This window comes from Chroicocephalus ridibundus, chromosome 2, assembly GCF_963924245.1.
Source record: "Chroicocephalus ridibundus chromosome 2, bChrRid1.1, whole genome shotgun sequence".
In the NCBI taxonomy this organism is placed as follows: Eukaryota; Metazoa; Chordata; class Aves; order Charadriiformes; family Laridae; genus Chroicocephalus; species Chroicocephalus ridibundus.
Genome location: NC_086285.1, coordinates 68,905,942 through 68,930,833, shown reverse-complemented (window position 1 = coordinate 68,930,833; position 24,892 = coordinate 68,905,942). Strand labels below are relative to the sequence as shown.

At 40.4% G+C, this 24,892-nt stretch overlaps 1 protein-coding gene across 4 annotated transcripts; it reads right to left on the bottom strand.

Moving 5' to 3' along the window:
• Nucleotides 1-49: 49 nt before the first annotated feature.
• On the bottom strand, nucleotides 50-24,828 carry GPLD1 (glycosylphosphatidylinositol specific phospholipase D1). 4 transcript variants are annotated; one of them, XM_063325792.1, is made up of 25 exons: nucleotides 23,847-24,828; nucleotides 20,907-20,962; nucleotides 19,859-19,937; nucleotides 17,853-17,950; nucleotides 16,548-16,658; nucleotides 16,223-16,271; nucleotides 15,667-15,721; nucleotides 14,605-14,712; nucleotides 13,860-13,887; nucleotides 13,635-13,774; nucleotides 12,591-12,656; nucleotides 11,948-12,071; nucleotides 11,264-11,403; nucleotides 10,040-10,226; nucleotides 8,897-9,007; nucleotides 7,815-7,889; nucleotides 7,266-7,422; nucleotides 5,130-5,271; nucleotides 4,457-4,529; nucleotides 4,274-4,367; nucleotides 3,484-3,660; nucleotides 3,010-3,170; nucleotides 2,430-2,456; nucleotides 2,286-2,336; nucleotides 50-1,072 (listed from the first exon to the last, which is right to left on the bottom strand). In XM_063325792.1, the coding sequence occupies exons 1-25, from the start codon at nucleotides 23,941-23,943 to the stop codon at nucleotides 995-997; spliced, it is 2,484 nt and encodes an 827-aa protein (XP_063181862.1). In that variant the 5' UTR covers nucleotides 23,944-24,828; the 3' UTR covers nucleotides 50-994. The 4 variants fall into 4 exon arrangements, with proteins under 4 accessions (XP_063181862.1, XP_063181861.1, XP_063181864.1 ...); XM_063325791.1 differs by having other exon boundaries at nucleotides 51-1,072; nucleotides 4,457-4,556; XM_063325793.1 differs by lacking the exon at nucleotides 50-1,072 and adding an exon at nucleotides 1,082-2,110 and having other exon boundaries at nucleotides 4,457-4,556.
• Nucleotides 24,829-24,892: the final 64 nt, after the last annotated feature.

The following is a 24,892-nucleotide window of genomic DNA, read 5'->3' as shown; positions in this document are numbered from 1 at the left end:
TTTTGAAGCAGCCTCTCTGAGAGACAATTCCAAAGACGGTAAGTTGAGGTGTGTCATCTTGGAGTCTGACCTTTAGAATTCTGAGCTCTTCCAGTGACTAATGCTTATTAAAATAAAAATAACGCTTTATATTTGTGAAGGAGGCAAGAGAGAGAAAACATACACATATGAGTCTACAGACTAGTGTTGGTAATAATGGCATCACATCTTGCTGCTCAAGCTGTTTAATAGATAATTGATGCATACTCTGTTAAACCTGCATCATAGAAAATTAGTGTTAATTAGTTGAAGACAATGCTGTTAACAATAAAAGCTGTTAATTCTAAGTTACCACAGTCATGGAATTTTACATGAAAACACAAAGAGTGTCAGAGTAGTTCCAGTCACGAGTGTAAAAGCAAAAGCCCTTTTGATTGGCACCCACCTTTCTGTCTGGCTTAGAGCTGCCCCTCCATGCTTATTTTGACAGCTACTTTTGATATCTTAGAGTCCCTGTCTGTATCACAGTATATGGGGAATTGTAAATTATGTGCTATTCTTTCCTGGTTTTGTCAAGAAAATACTCAAATCTGACCAGTAAAGACAGTGATCACTGAACATCCTTACACAGCCAAATATTAGTACCAAAATTCAGCCTTCTGCTCATTTCGGCCTCTAAAAGGTTTTCAGACCAGCTCGCTTCTTCTAGGTTAAGGGATGCTACTGCTCACAACGGAATTAATTTGTGCTTTTACATGACTGATGTATCTTTGGTTGGTTTGTAAGCCAAACCACTGTGAATGCACGTATTTCCCTTCACTTAAAACCAGTGACCATCCCTTCCTCCTTTAACACTATCTAGGACCCTATCTAGCTCTCGGGGACATCTGTCTGTCAAAAGTTTACTGTCGTGTGGTCTGTTGGTTTGTATGGGTTAAGGAAAGTATCACAGATACTGCAGCAATTCTCACTAAAAGATCAGCTGTGCCCTGGTCTTAAAGGCTACCATGAACTTCTAGAGCGAGTAGACAAAAAGCCTTCCACCAAGTCGAGCTTTCGCCGAACTTCTCTCTGCTGCCACTACAACTTCTTTCTGCAGAGATACAGAACAAGGGTTAGAAAACTGCAACTGCAGGTGCATTGTTGCCTTAAGTTTCCCTAAGGGAAACCAGATTTTGTCCATATCGTTAGTGTGATAAAGAAATGTGATGAGGTGGGTTGCTCTCATTTCTCCTCATCAGAGTAGCGGTTAACAAAATGATTTGGCAAACAGACTTTTATTTTATTTGGAGAACTGGAAGAAGCTGGAACCAGTCAAATGAATCTCTTTCCAATATAAACTGTAAGATCAATACGGCTGAAGCTGGAGCCTGGGCTGGATTGGTGCCATAGCACAGGAACACAACAGCCTGGAGAACGGCCTCACTTGCCCTCATGCAGAAACCATCAGCGATGCCCATGTTTCAAGTGCTGGATTATGCACCCTGACCTACTTCATAAGCATTTACGTTTCCAGGTGTTTCTCCATGCATGTTTTAGCAGTAAGAAGTCAAACACCATTTGTTGAAGACCAGTCGCACACCTCCTCAGCCTAGTACTGAGGCGTTCTCTGTACTCGCACAAGAGAGCCTCAGCTCTCACACAGGTTATATCTGAGCAAGCAGAACACTGGACTCCCCTCAGCTGAAAAAGCACTAAGGAACCTTCAAGCCAAAAAAAGGGTTCCTCAGCACATGATACAAACATAGGGATTGACTTCTGGTAAAAATAATAGGCATCTGAGGGAAACAAAGAAAAACAAGTACACAAACGCATCCAAAATCATCCAGGTAAGAACTGGGCCTCTCTATGGTTGGGAATTCTTGATACGAACTGCAAGCGACAGCTAGGACAGCAAGCCCGTAACCATTACATGAGAGGGTTGGTTCGGTGCCTGGTTTACTCCATAGCTGAGCATCCACTTTGCATACAGGTTGGCATGAACAGTAAAGCCAGCTGGCACCCACGCTTGATTTACCATGCAACCTTTCAGCAGATTCCTACATAGTTTAGCTTTCAGGCCATTTTAAAGTGATCTCTTTCAATTCAGGTGTCAGGTGCCAAAATTTTGGCAAGGTCATAGTTCATCCACCTATAAAAAGGTTGTAATTACCAGTTCAGAGAGTGACTTAAATTAAAACTTGAATAGCTACGTAAAGCACTTCAGACTTCTGCAAATGAGTAAGATACATATGTGAGCTCTTGTCTAGTATAGCCAAGTGAGGTAGAAAGATGTTACAAAGCAACAAACAACTAATTTTTCTCACCTTTCTTTCAGATTTCACAGTGATTATAGAACTCCCAAATCTTGATAGTTCCTGTAAAATAACATTGCTTGGCATAACGCTGTTAGGTTTTTTTAAAGTGAGACTTTTTTATTTCTCTCAGTAGTTTGTTTTCTGGTCACTTACCTCAGGAGAAATCAGTACATACTGTGCCTGAAGAAGAAACAAAAAGAGAAAAGAAAAAGTCAGTGGCAAGAACCACACTAGGAGAGCAGAATCATAGAATTGTTAGGGTTGGAAGGGACCTTAAAGATCATCTAGTTCCAACTCCCCTGCCATGGCCAGGGACACCTCCCACTAGATGAGGTTGCTCAGAGCCCCATCCGGCCTGGCCTTAAAAACTTCCAGGGATGGGGCTTGCACCACCTCTCTGGGCAACCTGTTCCAGTGCCTCAGCACCCTCATGGTGAAGAACTTCTTCCTAATGTCGAGTCTGAATCAACCCATCTCTAGTTTTAATACATTCCCCCTAGTCCTACCGTTACCCGACATCCTAAAAAGTCCCTCACCAGCAATAACCCTGGCTCCTAAACAGCAAAGTAAATCAAGAACGAACAGGAGGAGCCAAGTCACACAGATTCAGAAACAGAAGTAAGCGTTCTGTTGTCTGAAACCAAGTCAGAATGCACTAGATATTTGTACTGGATGTAATTAATTAGCTGTCATTATGATGTCATGTCCTGATTTCAATTTTATGTTTTCTTACCCAGTCCTCGGGACAGGGAGATATCCATGATTTGCAGTGGCCTGTCACATTCCCTGAGGATGCCTGCTTTCCGTTGTAAATGTAAACGCGGCCAGCTGCCCCCCCAAACAGTATTGTGGTCATATCGTTAGTTCGCAGTGGGGATGTCACAATCATTTCATCTGCAAATGTTACAAGGATGACATTACACATCAGAAAGAAAATAATGCTAAAACAAAACATGAGAGAGTTGGCATTTACACACCTCTAGGTGCCCCAATTCCTATTAATGATGACAGTTAAAATGTTTCAATTTCTGGCTGAGTTGCCTGGGATTTTAGAGATGCCTCCCCACAAGGCATGATGGAACGCTGGAACAAGGTAACTGAGGGAAGCAGACTGTGTTTAGCACTTCATATGAATAGGCACGGGACCAGTCTCCCTGTTGCCAAAAGTAAAATATTTTACCTCTGATCTAGATTGCTCAAGCTTTACCTAGTCCATCATTATCCAGGTCACTTAAGTATATATCTCCTCCAAAGCGAGAAAACCTCCTGTCCCCGCTGAATGTGCTGAGCAAAGAGGGCCTGGTGCTGTCTGTCAGATCATATAGCAGAGCGTGTCCTGCCTGGTGCAGCACTGAGGATATAAATGAAATCCTAGACAGGCTATCTGGGGGAAAAAGAAAAAAAAAAAAAAAAAAAAAAAGTAGTAATAGAAGTTGAGCATCAGACACAGGAACTCAGGTGTAATTCTTGCAATACACTGGCAGCAGGAAATACTGGCATTACGTAACATGGACAAAATTAATATAATTTATGAAACAAGATCAAATGTTATATGGCATTAACACTAATTAACATTGAAACAATCTCTTAGCAATAGTACCAGGGGAAAAACGAATTCAAGTTAAAGACAGAGTTCTACATTTTGACTTTCCTAATTCCTTACTACCTACTGCCAGAGTAAGGACAAAATACTGTGTTGTTTTAATTCCAAGAAACATGCAGCCTACTAGCCAATCACTGCTACATAAATAATGCAAAGTAGTAATGCTGCTAAGCTAATTTTAAGGAAAGAAAAAAACCAATTGAATTTGAGGCATAGTAGAGAGGACTCTACATGTAAGGTGCTTATAGGTGATTAGTGATTGTTTCTAATTTTTTCTTTAAATTAAGTGGCAGTGCAAAAGTCCCTTCTATAACTTTTAACTTTGTATCTGTCCTCTGGTCACACAGAAACACATGTCCCAAAGGAGAAGCACTTTTCCATTTTCAGGACATACCTGTAGTAGGCGCACCCACCACCAGAACTGTCCTTGTGATCCCAGCCACAGACATCACACCACTGGCCACAGACAAACCCATTCTGCCCATCGCCTGTTAGATTTTTAAAACACCTAATGTCATTTCTACAGAATGTCACTTCAAATTATTCATAAAGTCCCATAGTACAGAAGGAGCCCTACCTTGTCTCCAGTTACTGCAAACCACTGCTTTGTGCTTGGTGGATTATACCCATACACCTTCCCAACACTCTGTCTGACATCCGATGAGAAGGGATCGCAGCTTGAATTACAGTGCAGAATATATTTGTATGCAATAACATATTTTCGTACATTCAGCTAGGATTGCTCCTCTTAAAATTTTTTCCCCTTTTAGTTTGGAATAATAGTGGCTGTAAAATTCTAGAAATCTATTTTAGTAATTTCCATGCTTGTTTTAACTAGTTACACAACATTTGGAGCACAGACTTGGCCTGTCTATCCACTTCTTTATCCCCCAATACATTTTTGGTTTTGGTTTGCTTTTAAAAATGTTATTTTGAAGTAAGTGCTATCTAGGTTATTTTAGGCGTGCTTAGCTGTCAGCATTTTTGTGCTGCCTCTCCCCCTCCCCAAGAAAACACAAGAAATTCTTAAGTGTCTCTAAATAACAGACCCTCTCTACACAAGGTCTAAAGACCCCTCCTCTCTCTTTGTGAGGGAGGGTGAAGGGATAAAAATACGAATTTAATAAAAATATTCTAAGCAGAGCAAAGAGGAAACTTCCTGAAAAGCCGGAAGTCTAAGCTATTACAAATCTTAAACATTGTAGAAGTAGGGCAGAATGGAGGAGAGAGCAAGCTCGTATACAACACACCCAGCACAACTCTTCCACGTCGGGCTGCCAATCAGCAGTAATGTTATGTTCTCCAGCTGGCAGCTGTCAAGTGAAAATCCAAACCAAGCGTAGTCTTCTTCCCCCTTCACCATCCAGTTGGCATCCTGTACTGACAGAAGTCCTGACAGACCAGAAAAATATTAATTAAATTTTGGCGTACCCTGGCATAGAAAAATCCGTTATCACCCTACGACAACGAGTTTCTACAAGCAAAGTTACACCGTCCGCGATATGGCACCAGTTATTGCTAACGTCGCTTGCTCAGTCTGCAACTGTACTGGCTGGTAAAAGCCTTTATTCAAGATTGCCTGCTTCTAAATCGTTGCAATAGCTTACACAAAGTACATGAAAGTCATCGGCCAAGCCTGCCCTAAGCTAATGACTCCTTCGTAGGGACAGGGCAACACTGAAACTGTTTATCAGAACTTGCAATTCTTCAAGGGCAGGGGGTGGGGGAGCTTCAAATAATTCAAAAAAATTCTGGCTTTAATTAAAATAGTTCATTCTGTGTTTTGGTTTTGCAAAAATGTCAGTCAGCAGTGTTTTGAAACCTATTTTCCTTGTGGTTTCTAATTTTACATGAAGTAGAATAAACTACAAAAATAAAACCTTATTGGAAATCTCAATTACGTGATTCTGACAAAGCTGTGAATACCTGTGTATCCTGTCCAACCCCTATTAACTTTATTTAGCTCCATACGTGGCCCTTCCTCCCTCATTCACAACAATCCTCATCACCTGTACTCATTGCCTGTACTCACTTGTAGCATTCCTCTTTAGCCACTTGGAGGAGCACACAGAATGATAAAAATTCACCTTTTGACGTACATTTGCAAGTTTCCAGGGAAAATTAGTGAGTCCGCCTTGGTAACACCAATACACACTTGCATCCATTGCTTTACCAAGGCTTTCAACGCTGTCTCCCACAATGCTTTTGTACCCAAGCTGGGACATTGCAGGCTGGATGGGTGGACAACTAGATGGCAAAATCCTGGTTGAGATGATCCCCCTCCACAGGGCAGCAGTTAGCGGGTTATACTGTGAATGCCTGTGACAAGTGGAGTGCCTTCAGGGATCTATCTTTAGATTCGTCCTGTTAAAAGACTTTTAGAAATGATTTGGAGAAGGCAATAACACGCCCTTTCACGAAGCTGGAGGATGACAAGAGACTGGGGGGCTATCTTGAGGGCAGTGCTACCATTCAGAGGGACCCAGGCGGGCTGGAGGAACAAGGCTGACAGGAACCTCACAACACCCAGCGAAGACAAATGCAAAGCCGTGCCCCTGGAAGAGGAGATGCACTTGCAGAGATACAGGCTGGGGAGCAGCCGTGTGGAAAAGGCCTTGGAGATCCTGGTGGGCAGAGTGCTGAGCGTGAGGCTCTGACAGCAGAAGCGGCCAGCAGCACCCTCAGCTATATAAGCAGAAGCATGGCAAAGAGACTGAGAGAAGTGGTTGTTCCCCCTTTACTCCTCCCTAGACCATGCCTATAATACATTGTTTAGTTTTGGACCCCACAAAAGATGTGGACTCCAGGAAAGATGCCAATGAACTGGAGCAAATTTAGTAGAGGGCCCGCAAGATGGGCAAGGGCTGGAGCACTTGCACTATGAGCAGAGTCTGAGGGACCAGGACTTTTTCAGCCTGGAGAAGAGAAGGTTTTGAAATGACATAACAGCAGCCTGCCAGTACCTATAAGGAGGTTAACAAGCAGATAGAGCCAGGCTTTTCTCAGCGTAGTGGGGTACTCAATGCCTTCTGTGTCTCTGACTTCACTATGTGTGGTGGGAAGACAACAGACAGTGAGCATAAGCTGAAACAAGAGAGGTTCACACTGGCTGTAACAAGACATTTTTTTCCCCTATGAGGACAACAAAGAAGTGGAACAGCTGCCCAGGGTGGCCGTGCAATCGCTATCACTGGAGGATTTTAAGACCTGACTGGATAAAGTCCTAAGCAATCTGGTCTGACTTCATAGTTGTTCACTTATTGAGTAGGATACTGGACTAGACACCTCCTGAGATCCCTTCAAACTGGAATTATCCTATGATTAATTAGTAAGAAATGAACAGTCACATAAAATATGGGATGGCTAATTTACTCAACAAATATTACCTTGGTCACTCCTGTTGAAATAAGAGTAAAATGCAACCACAAATCCTCGCTGCTGCCCACCACCAGGTGCATATGGAGACCCCACAACCAGATCAGCATTTCCATCCCCGTCAACATCAGCTGCCAGGAGGGACCAACCAAGATTACAGTAGGAATACTGCAATGAAGAGTTAGTTTAAGCCTGAAATAGAACTGAAACCACCAATTATATAACAAAATAGAGCAATTTACTTCCAAAGAGCTAATTTTGTCTCTTTCTGATCAAATTACCCTCCCACTCCCTGACTTCAATTTTGTTCTCTTTGGGGTTTTTTTTGAGGGCTATGCACTTTTCTGTTCACCCTGCTGCCTCCTCTGAACTGCAGTACAAATGTCTTTCCCACATACAACCAACCTAGGCAAGCACCTGCTTGCACCATCCCCATCAGTCTAATTCCCCTTGCAATTAGAAGTTTGATTTAAACCTTCTTTTTTTTTAAGCCCATCAGTCCCTTTCCCCTTTATCCCACCTCCGTGTTGTGTACCCCCGTGTGAGCCTAATCAATATACCTGACAAGTTATGGTAACGTTTGGTTGAGATGCCAAGCCTCTTCCCTCAGTGCCAAAATAGACGTACACGGCACCCTAAACAGCAGAAAAAGCAAATACAGCATGAAAGCATCTGCATGTCAGCACCAATTATGAAATCCAAGACAGCACAAGGAGTGAGACAGGTCTGCAAGAGCAATTAATACAACTGCATTTTTCCTACCAGAGCCTTCTCATAATACTGTCTTTTCCATGCCAAACCTAAGAATACCCATGCTGTAATGGGTACTGTTATAACCAGGCAACAAAACGGAGAAGTACAGAGAAGTACGTTTTCATCATACTGTGGGTAAGGAGCAAGGACAGTACACTGTATGTTTACATTTCTTATGCACACATTCAGATGGCTCAAATTTTGTTCATTATTATTTAATGCAATGGCACACAGTGCCAGGCACAACAGATGCATGCAATTTTCCAAGTTAGTGGGTCTACATAAAAGCACTTAAATTCCTATTTAGGCAGCTGAGTTACTATCTGAAATTCTGAAGAGTTGTAAGCTTAATGGATGTGGTTTAAACCAAAACATTTTGCCTCTCAGTTTGCGTGGGGTAAAAATAATCACGAACCATTACATGGGCTTATCTGGTAAGCTGCAAGTCATTAGCCTCTGTAACTTGATTATTTAGCAAGCGTGTCTGTGTTCATATCATATTTTAGATATCGTCTGTTGGCCTGTGACAGCAGGTGACAAGGCTCACAGACCCATGAGGTCCGTTCCAGACTCTCTGTTCCTAAATAAAAAGGGTACACTTGTATTTCATGAATGCCCCCTTACATTGCCAGCACATCAGTCCTGCAAAGTTGCAAACTAATTTGGACTTCTAATGTGCAAAAAGACCGCTGAAAGAGAAATGCAGATAGCTGTCACTGCTCTACTCAAAGTACTCACAAAGGTTATAAACATTCGTGTTTAAATTACAATGTCACTTTGGGCAACAACAGAAATTCTCTCTCTTATTTCATTGTTCAAGAATATACGTATCAATAAAAATGTTCTGTTTGGAGGGAAAAAACACAACAAACCCACGTGTGTGGCTTACTTTGTAAGTAAGAAACTGAGATCCCACAGAAGGCGCTCCAATTGCCAGATCTGGCACTCCATCCTCATTGAAGTCCAGGACTGCCAAGGCAGAACCAAATCTTCCTGAAGGCTAAAAGAAGAGGGATTGCTCTCATGAAAGTAACATATGTTTTCAAGACAAAACCATCAAAACCTCACGCACATTTGCAATCACAGCACAGGGAAGAATCGGAAATGGAGATGACAAAAACCTATCCCAACAATTTTTAAGATTTTTCTTAGTGTCACTTTTCTCCCAAGTAGGAACTGTCACACTAATACACTAACTGGGAGTCAACTGTTCTGTTTGAGGAAGTGGAAGTGTTAAAATATAAGATAACTGAACACAACATTGCGCTGCTTTGCTATTTCTTCTTCTGAGTCTAGTGCTCCATTGATGTTAAGCTTATCATCTTTCCTGTTAACATCATTACAGGCGTGAACCACTGAAACACTGTAAGAAGACAGCAGCTGTTACTCCCCAGTTTATAACCACACAAAGAGATTAAAAGGAAATGTATCTCATCTCTCTCTATTCTCTTCTTTGTGAAAAAAGTTGTTTTCTACAGGGGATCATCCTTATTATTTATACTTATTTGATCCTGCTTCTCAGTTACAAGCCAGTCCCCATCATATCAAATCATAGTCCTCTCTATTTTTAAAATAACGTGTACTCTTAGTAAAGACAAACAGTGGTTTTATGAGAAGTTATCAATTCATGAAAAAATGTAGCTTCAAAGGAATTGGAACTTATATCAAATTAATAATTTTAGATGAAAAAGGAAGGGGGAAATCACAATATTTTCTTAAATGCAGAGACTTGAATGAGCTACACTGTGACTGACAGAGACACTACCTCAGTTTTATTCAAGGGCAAATTATGTTCTAATACACACTTATCTGTCACAGCAATAAACGTGAACCTACAGATCACCATTGCTTTAATTGTTCCTGTGACTTAAATAACTGCTATTTTTCTTGAAAAGCGTACAACATCCTTTTACCAGGAGGGCTATTTCAGGAATACTCCTCATACATATTAATGATACTGTTGCTCAGTCAAAATTTACCACATTTTCAAGCCAAAAAAATTAAGTGACAAACATCTGACTTGACCCCTCACCTGATGACCCTGCAGTACTTGGTCAGCTTTCCCATCCAGATCCATGTCCTCTGGTGGCAAACCTGACTGGTTGCCATAGATCACATAGACCCGTCCTATCTGAACACGGCCCAGTGTGCTGTACCCTGGTGCTCCAACCACCAGATCTTCATATCCATCCTGGTTTAAGTCAGCTGGAATCATCGCCCTGTACAGCAAGGGAGTCAACAAAATCGTAGCATTAGCTTCCAGACTACCACAACATTAGCAGAAAATACTTGTACTTCTTTCAGGTAAACCAAGACCAGTCTTGCCCCATCTATTTTTTGTAAAAATCTACAGAGCATTTTTCATGCTTGCATATGACATAGAATACAAAAGATGAAATTCACTATCCTTTTAACTGAACCTCTGATTTAATTGATGAACTTAACAGTAGATAAGCAAAGGGATCACATGTGTCAGTAACACGTTGGCACTTAAGAGAGGAACGTGCAGAGAAAAGAACTAACTGCTGTTAACTTGGCTGATGTGAAGTAAACTCAAGAATTAAATCTTCAATTTTTGAGTCAGAAGAAATAAAGCAAGATGAGCAGCAATTAAATTTATTTTATTACTCTTCTCTGTTGCAGGTCAAGCTAGAATCTCTCTGACACGGAGAGAGAATATGCCTTTTTCTGTGTCCTGAATCTGTCTTTGAACTCCCTACTAGTCTTGTAGTGTTTCCAAGAACACTCACTAGGCACCACCAGTGATCAATTCGGGACAGAGAATTAATTCTGCGCCAACATCAACCAATAACCAAAAAAGGGTAATAGCATTCCTCTACTGTTCAGATCTAGAGCCTGAGTTGGTTCTAATTTTAGTTCCTTCCATTCTGAGCTTGATCACACACAGAGCACTGAGGTCCTCCACTAAGGAGAGAATGTAAAAAAAATTACAAGACAACCCTTTCAAAGAAAGAGGTTATCTGACTAGAATTCACATCTGAATGGAAATTTTGCTCTTGATACAGTTCTATTCAGTACCAACATAGAGAGGCTTACGCTAACATCCGAGAGAAAGGTCTTATGGGTTAAATTATTGTTCTGGCCAGACAATATAAGCCATTCAGTCAGATTGGTACCAGTAATTGACTTGGACTGTCACTTTTAAAGAGTTTCCAAAGAATAAACATTAAAATTTTGGTGGGTACTCAAAATTTACAAATACTAAAAGGGAGGTGGGAGGGAAAAAATTACCAACCATCCAAGTCTAGCATAGGGTGAAGTCAGAAAATACGAAGCTGCTGGCTTAGAGATGTGCTTAGAAGACTTCTGATCTGCAGCTGCTAACACTCTCCAGACTTTGGTTGCAAAAGCACGGTTTATTAAGCGGAGGGAATTCTGAAATAAAAATAACAGAGACACAAGAATGGTTAAAACACATGCTGAAACTCTAGAACATTATGGAGCACCTGAAAAACCAAGTCACCAACTGTAGAAATCACCACATTGATCTAAGTGGACTTTGACTCAGGTCATAAGCACCATTTTAGAAAGAGACAAAAATCTGTATGCTCTAAATGGAGCATTGCTAATTGTTCACTGCTGTGCTTTGTTGGGACTTCTTAACCCCCAAAAGTAATCATATAATTTTGAAAAACATAAATACTAAAGCGTAAATACTAAAAATATATTTTGTCATTTTTGGCACTGCAAGATGTGTTCTAACTTCACTATACAATGAGCAAAGTGTAAAAATTTAATATTTACGATGAACATATAAATATATAGATTAACAACGGCGCTGGAATCTCCACGAAGTGAAGTCAGAGGCTACTGTTAACATCCAGAGACCCTGCTCCATCATGCAGCATTTCAGACAGAAATTAAAACAATTTTATGCAGACCTGAATTTTACCCGACACATCTGTCACTTCTCACTTACTGTTGCCCAAGATTCTATGTTGAAGTTAACTCCTCTCTCTGTATAATTTATATTCTTTTCAAGCGTTTTTGTAAGCAAAGAAGTTGTATTCTTGTGACGTTCATGTTTCGATTGTTTGTTTCTGCTAAAATAAAGAAGACAGCAATAACAATTAATATAACCGAATTAATAACTTGAGTATTCTTATGACAAATCTCAGAGAAGCAAACATACTGCATGCAATCAGGTGGTCATTTCTCCCATGTGTAAATGGAGTTCTCAAGAGATACAGTTAAGCTGGTTTCTCCTGAGGTGTCTGCTAGAGGAATACATACACTTGTGCTCCGAACAGCTGAGTTCCATATTTCTGTACATAAATCAGGAGACAATTTACCTATGGTACGGGTAAACATGAATCAGTAGTTTCATGATTAGTGGGACAGAGAGTGACAACCAAATAAAGTGTGAAAATTTAGCACTTCACATGCTAGGTAAGTATTCTTGTCCTTAGGCTGGATATGAAGTCTACTTATTCATGTTAAGAGAATATCAAATTCACACACAAAAAGATAAACGAAAAGATCTCAAAGTTTCAATAGCTCACTGTCCACAGGAAGGCTCTCCTTTCATCAGTAAATCTTTGAACCTTCAGAGCCATACTTACACATAGTTGTCCTTGTGCTCCCTTGTGCAATTTATAAACAGAGGGTTCTCAGGCAGGAAGCAGCCACTAAAGAAATACGCAGAATGCATTTTAAAGCAACGGAGGCAAAACTAAAAATACAACTTTTATCCTTAGTGATATCCTGTTAGAAGTCATGAGTTTTCTCAAGAATCCCTGCTTATTCAAAATCAGAGCATCATTATAATCCTTAGAAACCCTTTTGATATTTATTTTAATGACCTTGATTAGGTTCTATATGAATCTCTCATGTCTTCATATAACTCTTCAAGGAAAGTTACTGTAATGTGTTCTGCTAGTTCTGTTAATCTAAAACACTTTTAATGAAAGTGCCATTCTGGAACAAAGAACACAACGGATTATGTGATACTGTATTTTAAACATAATTTCCAAAAATAGCTGCAGTGATATTTTCCACATAAATGGATGGAATAATTGCCAATGTTGGTCTTATAAAGTTATTTACAGTAAGGTTACACTTGTAACAGAGCAGTACAAGGCTAGAACTCACGATATTCTTACGATATTCTGAGTACCAGCCCAAGGTTCCAACACTAGATTATATACTCTTACTCTTCCTAATCCTATTTGCCTTAAGTGTCTGAAGACAGTATCTGACGTCCCCTAGGAAGGGACATCTTTGCTGGCTGATGACAGCAGGCAGAAGGTGCAGGCACAGCCACAGCTCAGACTGCCAGGCCCAGGCAGAACCTCAGGGCACAGCTATACAACATTTAAGCAGGCCCTCAAGTATGCCTTAAAGAACGCCCCAAATTTTCCCTGTCAAGTATCAGCTGGGCATGCCAGGGCCTTGCCTTGGGAAAGGAGCGTGAACATGTAACAAGTGCAAACTCAAGGCCTGTGTAATCCTGTGCACCCGGGTAAAAGACAGCCACAGAAATCCCTTGTCCAAGTGAGGATTCAAAGCTCAGCACCTCTTCTAGGAAAGAACCTGCCTAAGAAGAACAATTAAATGGGTGTCAGAACTTGACTACTGTGTTTCATATTGCAGGAAACATGCTATACCTGGTTCCATTCTCTAGCATATGGCTCGTCAGCTCAAAAATATTGTTTGTCCAGAACGCCATGTCATCCACTCCTCCAAGGAAATACTCATGGAACTTCTCCACCAGAAATGGAGATTTACTAGCATATGCTGGAAAAAGCTGAGACAAGCAACATACTTAGTAAGATGGACTACATTGTCTTCATGCTGTATGTTCATTTTCATAAAGAAAACAGAAAACCAACCTTGGCAACAGCAAGCCTTTCTCCATGCCTGAAAAAAAAAATAATCTTCAGAAATAAATTTGCTTCATTAAATAATATTTAATTATTTAAGAAGTTCTTTTCAAGGTTTACGTATGGTAAATACTATGCAAGTTATTACATTTACTTGTTGGTTGTTACTACATTTTAAAACTGTAATGTGAGAAGTAATGATATTAACTTTATTGATGCCCTTACTTACAGGGATTCACAGTGTTTGTAAATGCCGCGCAAATACTGGTAATTAACCGAAATAAAGGATACATCTAGGCTGTTTAAGATATTCAAAGCGGACATTGCCAGATATCAAAAGTCTCTTGAATTATTCTTGGACTTGAAAGGATCTACATGAAGTGTAGGCAGGCCACCTATTTAGGTATGTACACTACTCCTTTGGTACACGAAAATTATATTGTTAACATGCCACAACACAACGGTACTTGAAGACACAGCTGTTCTCAAATAAATAAGCATAAATACCTTAAATGTATACATGTGTTAAATAGCTAAGATGCTGAATCTGTGACATAATAATGAATTTAACAGTCACTAAGCAGTCCAAATTTGTATTCTAGCCATTAAAAAAATTCAGGTGTTTTATGATTTTGGGGTCTAGTAGGGAGTCTATTTTGCTGGCCTCAATGCATAAGGCATTTCAAATAGGATTATCATAATTTTCCTACATATGTTTCACTTATGAAAACCCAGACAAAGCTACTCAGCTTACAGTTCAAGAAACAGCAGGTAAGTACAGTCAGTAATTGTGCTTTCAGTTATGATCTCTCTTCCATAAAATTCCTTATAGATAGCTGCTAGGTCTTTGACAGGCACATACCTAAGAACAAGACAACGGTATTATAACAAGTGATTTTGCACTTCACCTGATAAAAGATTACAGTTTCTGTAATAACAACAGCCTGCTTTAAAATACTCTAAAAGTCAAAATACCACAGAGGTCATGAAGATTTACAAATGCCAGAAAGACCAGGATTGCAGATGCAGTTGCTTTCTGCACAACACTCTTCTCTTGTTTAGGTTCAAAGTCAGAAACCCATAGAACCATCCCCCTATGGCTACTCCTGGTGGAGTTTCTTTACTCCCCACACTGGTTCCCTGGCTTGGTGATCATATAATCTCGAGGATGCCCTCCAACTCTCTGCTGTGCCAAATCTACTCCAAGCCAAACAGACATTTCCCACAGCTGTGCCAAAGTTTTATTAATGAACTGTGCCTTCTACACCGAGATGAACTACATTCTACCTAAACAAAACAACTCAAATGACCTACCTTATCAGTAGAAAAAAAAGCGAGTTTTTTATTTCACTCAAAAACTGTGACAAAAAATTGTGTAAATCTAAAACTGCTTCTCCTTTTTATGCTTTTAAAACCTGTCTGAATCCCACCGCATCTATGACCATAAACATCCTCAACTTCCAAAACTTTAAATGGAAATCTAAGTGAGATTTAGTTAACTAATTGCTAGGACATTCCAGCAAATCTTTTTCACTGGTTATTTTATATATAATTACTTATAATTCCCTTCAGATATAAATAATTTAATCTTTCTTGCTGTGCTCCTATACGTAAAATTATTTTTTCTTCTGCCCTTCCAGTTTTTCATGTCAGGGAATGGTTAATATGCGTATAAGGAATACCAAACTCAGAAAAATTCCAATAGCTACAAGGGTTTCTTTTGAAAGAAAGATAAAGGATAGCATTTTGTTAAAACACAGTGCGTATGCAGAGTAAGCAGAAATAATTATTAAAGAAGGTAACGTCATTATCTTACCAATTCGATGCCAGATAACTGAAGTCCAGCTCAAACTGACTCAGTACATCTCCTCCTGCAGATGGAAGAATGAAAAAAGACCCACAAAGCCCAACAAACCAAACTCGTTAAGTATTTATCATGGATAACAGGGCAGATGAAGCTACGTATGCCTACATTATCTATGTTTACATGGTAGATCCTACAGCTATATATTTAGAATACATAAATGGTTCACCTGAAAGCATGCTGCATATTTTATACTCCCAGAGAAAAAGAATAATTTAAAATTTAAAAACACAGTAGTGACTCCATTTAAACTTTAGCATCCCTCAGCCTGTGTTTCGGTTTTAATGCAAGCATCCATATGCCCTGTCACATCTCCTGAAACACGGAGCATGACGATAGGTATAGCAGGGCTTTGCAACCTATAGGGGAGACTGAGAATACAGCATCCATATGACGCATTCTTGGCTCCTGCATTCCACAGGGTAAGAGCCAGAATCACCTACTGTGGTTTTGAAGGGGACTAGTTATTCCAAGAGAAGGATCTACAATCAGCAAACAGAAGCATTACCAAAATCGCCAACATTGTGAGCTTCTGAGTATGAACCGTGAAAATCAATCTGGAGAAAGAGAAAAACAAGAGAACTGTCCATTTATTTTACTCATCCTTCCATGCAAACATAGGAGCAGAAACAAATTGTCCAAGCAGCACTGAAGTTTACGGGTGCCAAACCTGACCAGCTTCGTTCTTATGGAGTTTGTGACATTGCATCTCTCTGAAAATCTTCCAGAAACAGGGCTCCGGCTTTTCTCTTCCCTCCCCATCAGAGTCCAAAGCTAAGCTATCAATTCCAACAAATACAGTTATATCAATAAATAAAATAATACAGGCTTACTTCTCCCATGGCCTTTAGAAATCCTTGGTCGATGCCCAGGCTATGCCAGCTAACATCTGCCACCATATGTGAAGCAATTCCAAACAGGAAAGCCACCAGCTTCTCTGTAGCCTACACAACAACAATCCACTTGTAGTAGCATCATAATTTTACTCCAGTCTTTAAGAAGAAATAAGCATTTTATGTAAGTGCATTATACAAGGATATAGGTTAGAAACCCTTACAATCCAAGAACTTAGCCTGACAAAGCATTGGCCACTTATTCCTTGACGCTGAAGTTACTTTTTGTGACTTGAGAAGCTTTAAGCACTTCATACAGCCCAAGGCCAAAGAATTACATGGCTGACACCAGGACAACTTGTGTATTTCCAAGTTACACATGTACTAAGGTCTTTTTCTGGACTGGGGACAAACACTTCCACTTCCAGCGAGTGAAACCCCCTCTGCCACCATTGGTGTTGCACAGGCACACAGAGGAGAGAAAGACGTTTCTGTGCAAGTGCTGTTCACTGTAAAAGTACCTGATTAAAGCCCAGGTATGAAATTACTCATCTTATTCTGACAAACAGAAAAGTTATTTGGAATAAATTTATCAGCAACAGAAATTTCATTCCTCCAGAAGACACTTCTCTGCACTGAATCATTGTAGTTCCAGAGGTCTTTTAAAAACCTGTAACTGAATCATAGTTTTTGATTAATTTGTACTTCCCAAGGGCTAATAGTGCACAAGATCAGTATTACACACAGCCAGTCAAAAGGCAGGCAGACTTGTTCAGGTTTTAAATAGTGCGTGCTCCCAAATGCCGCTCCACATGTATGATTTTCCCGAGCAGGGACAGAACGGCAAATTCTCCAGTAAGGAAAAGAAATAAATATTACTCTTAAAACCATTCTCACTTTTGACTATGTGTTTTTCCTCTCCTCTTATGTAGCTCATATACCATAAAAAAAGAGCAAATCAGGACTAAGCCCAAGATTTCACAAGTGAGCATTCTAAAATATGCCTGGTTTTCAAGTGGCAAACGCTCAATCAGATCTGTCAATAATGCAAGACCACCACATTTGAAAGTCTGGACCTATGAAATTTATCATAAGCACCAGACCACATTGAAGATAACTGATAGACTTTATGTGGAAACCACAACTTTTTTGTTTGGTAAAGATGTAAACAGGATTTCAAATTTTCCTGTATCAGCAGAGTCTTTAATTTAAAAACGTTTATTTTTTCTTCCCAAAGGATGAAATTGCAACAACAAATGAAGGTGAAGAAAACAGGAGAACACAAAGTCAACGAAATTCTCTTACCTCTTCCCAAGGCTGAGGATAATTCCTTGCGATGTACTGAATACTTGCACTGAGAAACGGTGACCAGTGAGTGTCCTCAGACACATCATGGAATTTTCCTATTGCAATAAAATCATATCAGTACTTGATTTATTCTTTGGGGAAGAAAAGAAAAAAAAAAAAGAAAAGAAGAAAAATAAAAGGTTTCCTCCATGAAAAAAAACATAGACTTTTGTTCAATTTCATATCATACAGATGATACATTTTGCAATCCACTTATATGAGGAGCCAAATGAGACTTATTTTTATATGATTTATACTGTCAGAAGAGATACTAGATTTACCTTTTATGATTTTGGTTTGAAGCATCTGAAAATTTTGTGCCTGCTCCCTTTCTCTGTGCATGTGAGTACGTACAGTACAATGAAAAAACTGACTCCCAAGTGTCTCCCAAGTGTAGAGGATAAAGAGAGCTGACAGAGAAGCTGTTGACTAAATGGATGCATCAAATTGCACAGCAGAAAAGCTGATGGGTGTGTCAGCCAACTCAAAATATCATGCTTTGGGACAGGTATCAGTTTCCACAGGGCAGAGGAGGGCTATGTCATCATCATCATTAATGATGGCAAACTTGCCAAGATACAGTCAGTTTAGGAGGAGGACAGAGGAAAGCAGGAAAAATCAGGTTTTCCTTTGATGCATCAATTATTACTCTCACTTGGATTTTTGCAGAAGAGATTATGTAGGATCTAACAGTGACCTCGCCTAAAAATTTCTACATAAAGCCAAGGGCAAAGTGATGCTGATGTGACAAGACCAAGCAGCACAATATTAAATCCTCTAACGGGGAAAAAGTAGGCAGAAGATAGATTGTTCTGACCATCAATGCACTTGAAGGAAGAAGCACGGCCAGCAGGTCGAGGGAGGGGATTCTGCCCCTCTACTCCACTCTCGTGAGACCCCACCTGGAGTACTGCATCCAGCTCTGGAGTCCCCACCACAAGTAGGACACGGACCTGTTGGAGCGGGTCCAGAGGAGGGCCACAAAGATGGTCCGAGGGCTGGAACACCTCTGCTATGAGGACAGGCTGAGAGAGTTGGGGCTGTTCAGCCTGGAGAAGAGAAGGCTCCGGGGAGACCTTAGAGCAGCCTTCCAGTACCTGAAGGGGGCCTACAGGAAGGATGGGGAGGGACTCTTGATCAGGGAGTGTAATGACAGGACACGGGGTAATGGCCTCAAACTGAAAGAGCGTAGATTTAGATTGGATATCAGGAAGAAGTTCTTTACTGTGAGGGTGGTGAGACACTGGAACAGGTTGCCCAGGGAGGCTGTGGATGCCCCATCCCTGGAAGTGTTCAAGGCCAGGCTGGATGGGGCTTTGAGCAGCCTGGTCTAGTGGGAGGTGTCTCTGCCCAGGGCAGGGGGTTGGAGGTAGATGATCTTTAAGGTCCCTTCCAACCTGAACCATTCTATGATTCACACAGAACCGTGAAACTGCAGAAGGTGAAGGTATATTAAATGCTGAAACCAAAAGAGCAGACCTTGTGGGTGACTCAGTCACCTCTTGGCCTTTTGACATTGTACAGTGCAGATGAACTAGATAACAGAAGGACCAAAATTACATGTTCACAGAGCAGACCTCTACATCTAAGTTTGTCTCCCACCTGGAAAGGATGGCTTTGTTCTTGATCTAGAGATACACCATTAAAACAGCTCACATCTGCTCACATTGACAAAGGAGACTGCTGACAAGTGGCCCAAGTATAAACCAAGGCAAGATGGACCCCAACTTCAGTGAAGGAAAGTTATTTTCTAAAACATTTGCAATTGTATTATTTTCTTATAAAGTTGCACAAAAAGGTTCAAAATACTAACAAAAATGGTGGATGTTTTTGCAGGAAGGTATTTTTTGGCCATACCTCTTTTCTTACAACATAACTATTTTCAACCCTACTAAATTTTATAGGATTTTCACATTAAAAAAAAAAAAGTTGTTACCATATTAGACTTATATAGCTTTTCTTACCACTTTTACAGATTGAAGGATAAAAGGCATCAGGATAAACACTCCCAGCCTGAAATGCATCTTGGTGGTTTAGTAATAACTGGAAAAGAATGGGGAAAAAGGCATCAGAATGCTATTGCACAACACAAAAACATGGTTTACTGCCAATATCGAAGATAAAACTTAAATATCCAGCAAGATACAAATATTATCTTGGTAAAATACATTATTTTAGTGTTGTCATCATCCCCCTGCCCACCTCACACAAATCCTTGTAAGCAAAACTAAACTACTCAGTATATACCATAATTTGAAAGGCCATTTAGGAACGTATTCATATGATATAATTTAGGTGCTGGTGATGTCACCTTCTGAAGGTGCCTTCCTCCTCTTGCACTAAACACAAAACCTGGGCTGCTAAATTCCATCCTCTGAATCACAGCATAGCTGTCTACAGCAGACAATGTGAATACTTCTCTTGAGTGATCTCCTACTTTGATAACAGATCAAGTTATATAAAATGGTCTTCGTTACATTGTCCCTAAAGGATATTAAAATGTTTTAAGCACAAAACACGTATGTGTTTGCTTTCTGTGTTTATGAAAACTGTCCACATGCCTGCAGTGCTCTGCTGCTCTGCGCTCTCTGTTGTATGAAAGAAAAAGCTATCCGCACGAATCAGAAATTGGTTAAATTATATATGTGGTGGACTAAATTCAAAACCTTGCTGTCATTTTGCTGTCTTTATGTTTATTAAATCTCCTTTCCAAAAGTCCTCTACTGATTCTCCTAATACAAAATACTCACAGAGCATATGGCTTAAGAAGATGGGAAAACATGCAGGAAACCACACACACTGTTATATACAATATTATAATTGCTACATATTTGTAATAGTATTCAGAAGGAGTCAAATGATTTTCAAGAAAAAAGGTAAAAATACAGTCTAGGCACAATATTTACACACATATTACTGAGAATAAATATTAAAGAACAGAAGGGCAAGAAGACAGAGAGAAAAACAGTGAGAAGAAAGGTGTACACAATTAAGTGATAATATGCTTCCTACCTGTCTATAATTAACATTCCCTTCACGCTTAATGAAAAATTCCAGAGCTCTATGTGCTGAAAAACAACATATTGAAGTATTGATTTATAGGTACTGTGGCCAGGCCCGTGTTTTGTTAGAAGCATTATCAGAACCAGCATACACCACATTATCATATCTAAGCCAAGTGGCACAGGTGCACGAAACATGATTTCTCAAAAAATTCTGTACCTGTGAGAGGGTGTGTTCTTCTCACCTAGGCAGCTAATAAGGAAATGCTGTTTCTGTGGCACATCTGGGCACTGAGGTCTCATCAGTCTCTCTCCGAGCCCCAGCTCCCAAGTTTGACCAACAAAGCTGAAATTGCTCTGAGTCCAGAACTGAGTCCAGAGCTACAGCAGTGGACTGATACAATCACACCCAGTACGTACAGAGTACGGGTCATAAAGTTCTAGCTGTAAGGGACCCACCTGAATTGTATTTTGAGTTTCACTGCACTGTTGCCCTTAACATTGAAAAAGGCATCTCAGGAATCAATGCGGATGTTTAACAGTTTGATTAATTTTTAACATTTATGAAAACCAACGGAAATCTAAAGTCAGCAAGGTAAATAATACTATTTATTCACGGAATAGGCAGATGTTCTTATTGCCAAAATATTTATTGAGCAAACATAACAAGAAAATGAAACCGACTGACATCACTTTTCTTCAATGAAGTGTCCTTCTAATTAATGTTAGATGCCAGGAATAATCTATTAACACTATTCTAAAAATACACAACATTGCCTCCAATATTATTCAGTGGAAATTGTATGCATGCGTTAATGTCTTGCCTTCCCACACAAAGTTTTACTCCTCGCTTGAAGTTATTTACAAACCAAGACTGATCAAGATAACACAGAATATGCTGAATTTAATTTTATCCTTACCAAATAAATCCCATCACACACTCCCTCCTCGTTCCGGAGTAAGATCTAGACAAAACTTGTGGGGTTTGAACAATTTTTCACTTTGAATTTTACCCACTGCTCTAAACTATCCTATACAAGTATGTTAAGATACCTTAAGGATCAATCTTGCACCAAAACAGGAATAACTTAAAAATAATAATTAAAAAAAGTCTACCATTTTGAGGCTCAGACATTTCAACACACACCTCCCCTTGCTGTGGGGGAGAGTCTCAGTTTGGTAGTTTGCTTTTTCTGTCTCCCTCCCCCCGCCCTCCTCCTCCCCGTGACTTCTCTCATTACTCATGTGGGACCAGGTCCTACAAGTTCACCTTTACAAGGCATTTCGTGATGGATCCCCACGGGTCTGACAGGAGCCCCCGGAGGGAAAAAGCCTCCCTACTCAGACCCATGTCCAGCACTGAGGCCATGGCAAGTAGGACACGGCACAGCTCTGCCGAGCACACTGAACATGAGCAACATTTTGAACAGGCAGAGCTTTTCACCGTTTTAAAAGTACTTTCAGAAGTCTGTCCAGGATAGACTTTGGTGCTGGTTTTGAGTCAGAGGAGTTCCCTTCTACAGTTTGCTTTTTTTTTTTTTTTTCCTGGAATACTCAGTGTTGGGATTTGGCAATAACTTTCAGTATCTTATCATCATGGACTTTTATTTGCACATTAATAAAAGCACTGATTTTAGCAGCATCAGAGCTGATCCCAATTTAATTTGCAGACAAACGGACAAAATTTGTTGGAAACTATGATGCAGTAGTTCAGCGTACACACTAGTCCTCAGACAACCAAGATCTTTAAATTATATAAATGCAGGTGTTCTGCAACATGATTCCTTGATAAGGAAAAAATCTGCTTTGGGACAGATCCATAAGCTCTTATTTCTTTTTGTAGATTTCTTGCAAATACACTCTGTTCTGCCAAATCAGTTATTTCACGTTTTCAGAAGCTCATACTCAGTAATTAGAGCCCTGAGCTTGCAAAGATGTATGCACTTGCCTAACCTCAGGCAGAGTGACTTCTCCTACCGATTACTATGGCTTTCTTGACATATCATTAGGAAAAGCAAACAGTTCCAGGATACTGACCAAGGGGTGCAACACTTGGTAAGGGACCGTACTCCCAGTCTCAAATGAATGCCATGAATAATCCCAGCCTTTAACTTGTTCAGAGTTGCATGTATTCAGTACTTAAAGTCTGAGAAGATTACCTCAATAGAGACAACATCATACGTTTCACTATCTGAGCAACAGATTTAGAATCAGAAACAGAACAACAAATAATTAAAACTGTCAATTTATTATGAGTAAACGTTTCAGAATAACCTCATGCTACTCATGAGTGTTCTTGCAAGAACTACAGCAGAAACTAGATTTTAAAAATAACACATGCAAACAAGAAATTCAAACCAGAAATATTTCCCCACTTGGATGTTCACTCAGTTCTCTCCTTCATTCTCTACAAATCTAGGCTGTTCAGGCTACAGATAACAACCTACCAGGAAGAGACACAGAACAAAATTTTCATTATGTCAGTCATAGAAACCAACACATTCTAGCTTTTTTTCTATCTTGTACAGGTATGGCAAAAGTAATACACAATGATTTGAAAACAGAGCTACCACCAATGATCCGTGTTATTCTCTAGTTTAAATATAACAATCCTACAAATTGCGTAAAGTATTCCTCTCCTTTCTCCAAACCAAACCCAGTCTGCCTAAGACTCAGACACAAACATTCCAGTTACATAATGCCTGTTTTAGAAGACGGAAAAATACGCAACCAAGTTGATTCAAGCATTTTGCTTATAAAAACAGCAAAGTTTCAAACTCCAAAACCAAACTACTCATCTATCCACTGTGTTATTCACATTTTTTTAAATTATATAGAATGCTAATTGCTTTAGCATTATTTCCTCCCTTTGCTTTCCAGCCGAATCTGAACTTACTTCTCTTGCCAAGCAACTCAAAAGACATGAAAATTCATTCTGAACATGACTTACCTATTTCAACATGCGTTGAAATTCCACATGGGATACATCTTTGACAGAAATGGTACAGTATAACCAGCAAAATAGACCAAATCTTCAACCCAGCCATGATGCTTGCTGGAACTCTGATTTTCAGAAGCCTGGAGCAGTAGCACTGTGACCTTTGAAATGTAGGTTACGGAGCATGCCTCTTCTTTCAGACATATTGCTGACACAGCAAGTAAATGAGTGCTGTATTTGAAAGGCTATTTTACAACAATGATTTTCTTCACTTCGTAAAAAAAAAAGAAATAACCTGTAGGTGTTCTCCCCTCTTGAATTCTGTAGTATCTCTGGGGTTTGGGCAGCGTAACTGCCACCACCGCACAGCAGCAGTGAAGTTTCTGTAAACACAGAAAAGCAGGGCAGAGAAGAGCATCCTCCCACAGCTCGTCCAGCTCATGATGCAGTTGCCTTACAACAGCTACGTCACATTTCACAAAAATTAAAGTCAGTTGCCAAAGCAGCCTTAGTAGAAAATCACAACCTCCTGAGTTGCATGCAATACAAATTCTTAAGTTTTGGTGAGCTGATAGGGCATTGCACACATACATTTGGGTCTTATGATCCACACTGAAAGCCCAATGGATATATACAGGGGGAAATCACGAGAGTACGCCTGCCACACATATTGCTATGAACTTCAGTCTAAGCACGCTGCGGCTACCAGCCATCCTCCATCCAACCCTGGCCTGGCCACCATGCCAGCCTGCTGCCCAGCCTGTGGGCATGGGCCGGCACACCGGGCAGGGGCTTCGCATCATCCTCCTGCCAGAGACCAACCGAAGCCGCCATGGGATCTGGTGGCCACAGGCGAGGGCTCACTGGCCCAGCACGACCACAGGCGCCCGCGGGCCGGTGCTCCTGGAGGCAAGTCCCCCCTCTCCCTCCGGTGGGGGTATCTCGACGGGGCTAGGGAAAGGGGGCTCCGGGAAGCAGAAGCCCCCCCCCGACATACCCCCACCCCTGCAAGGGACGACCAAGCGCCCCTGCCCGCTCGCCCGCCTCCCTGCTCCGGC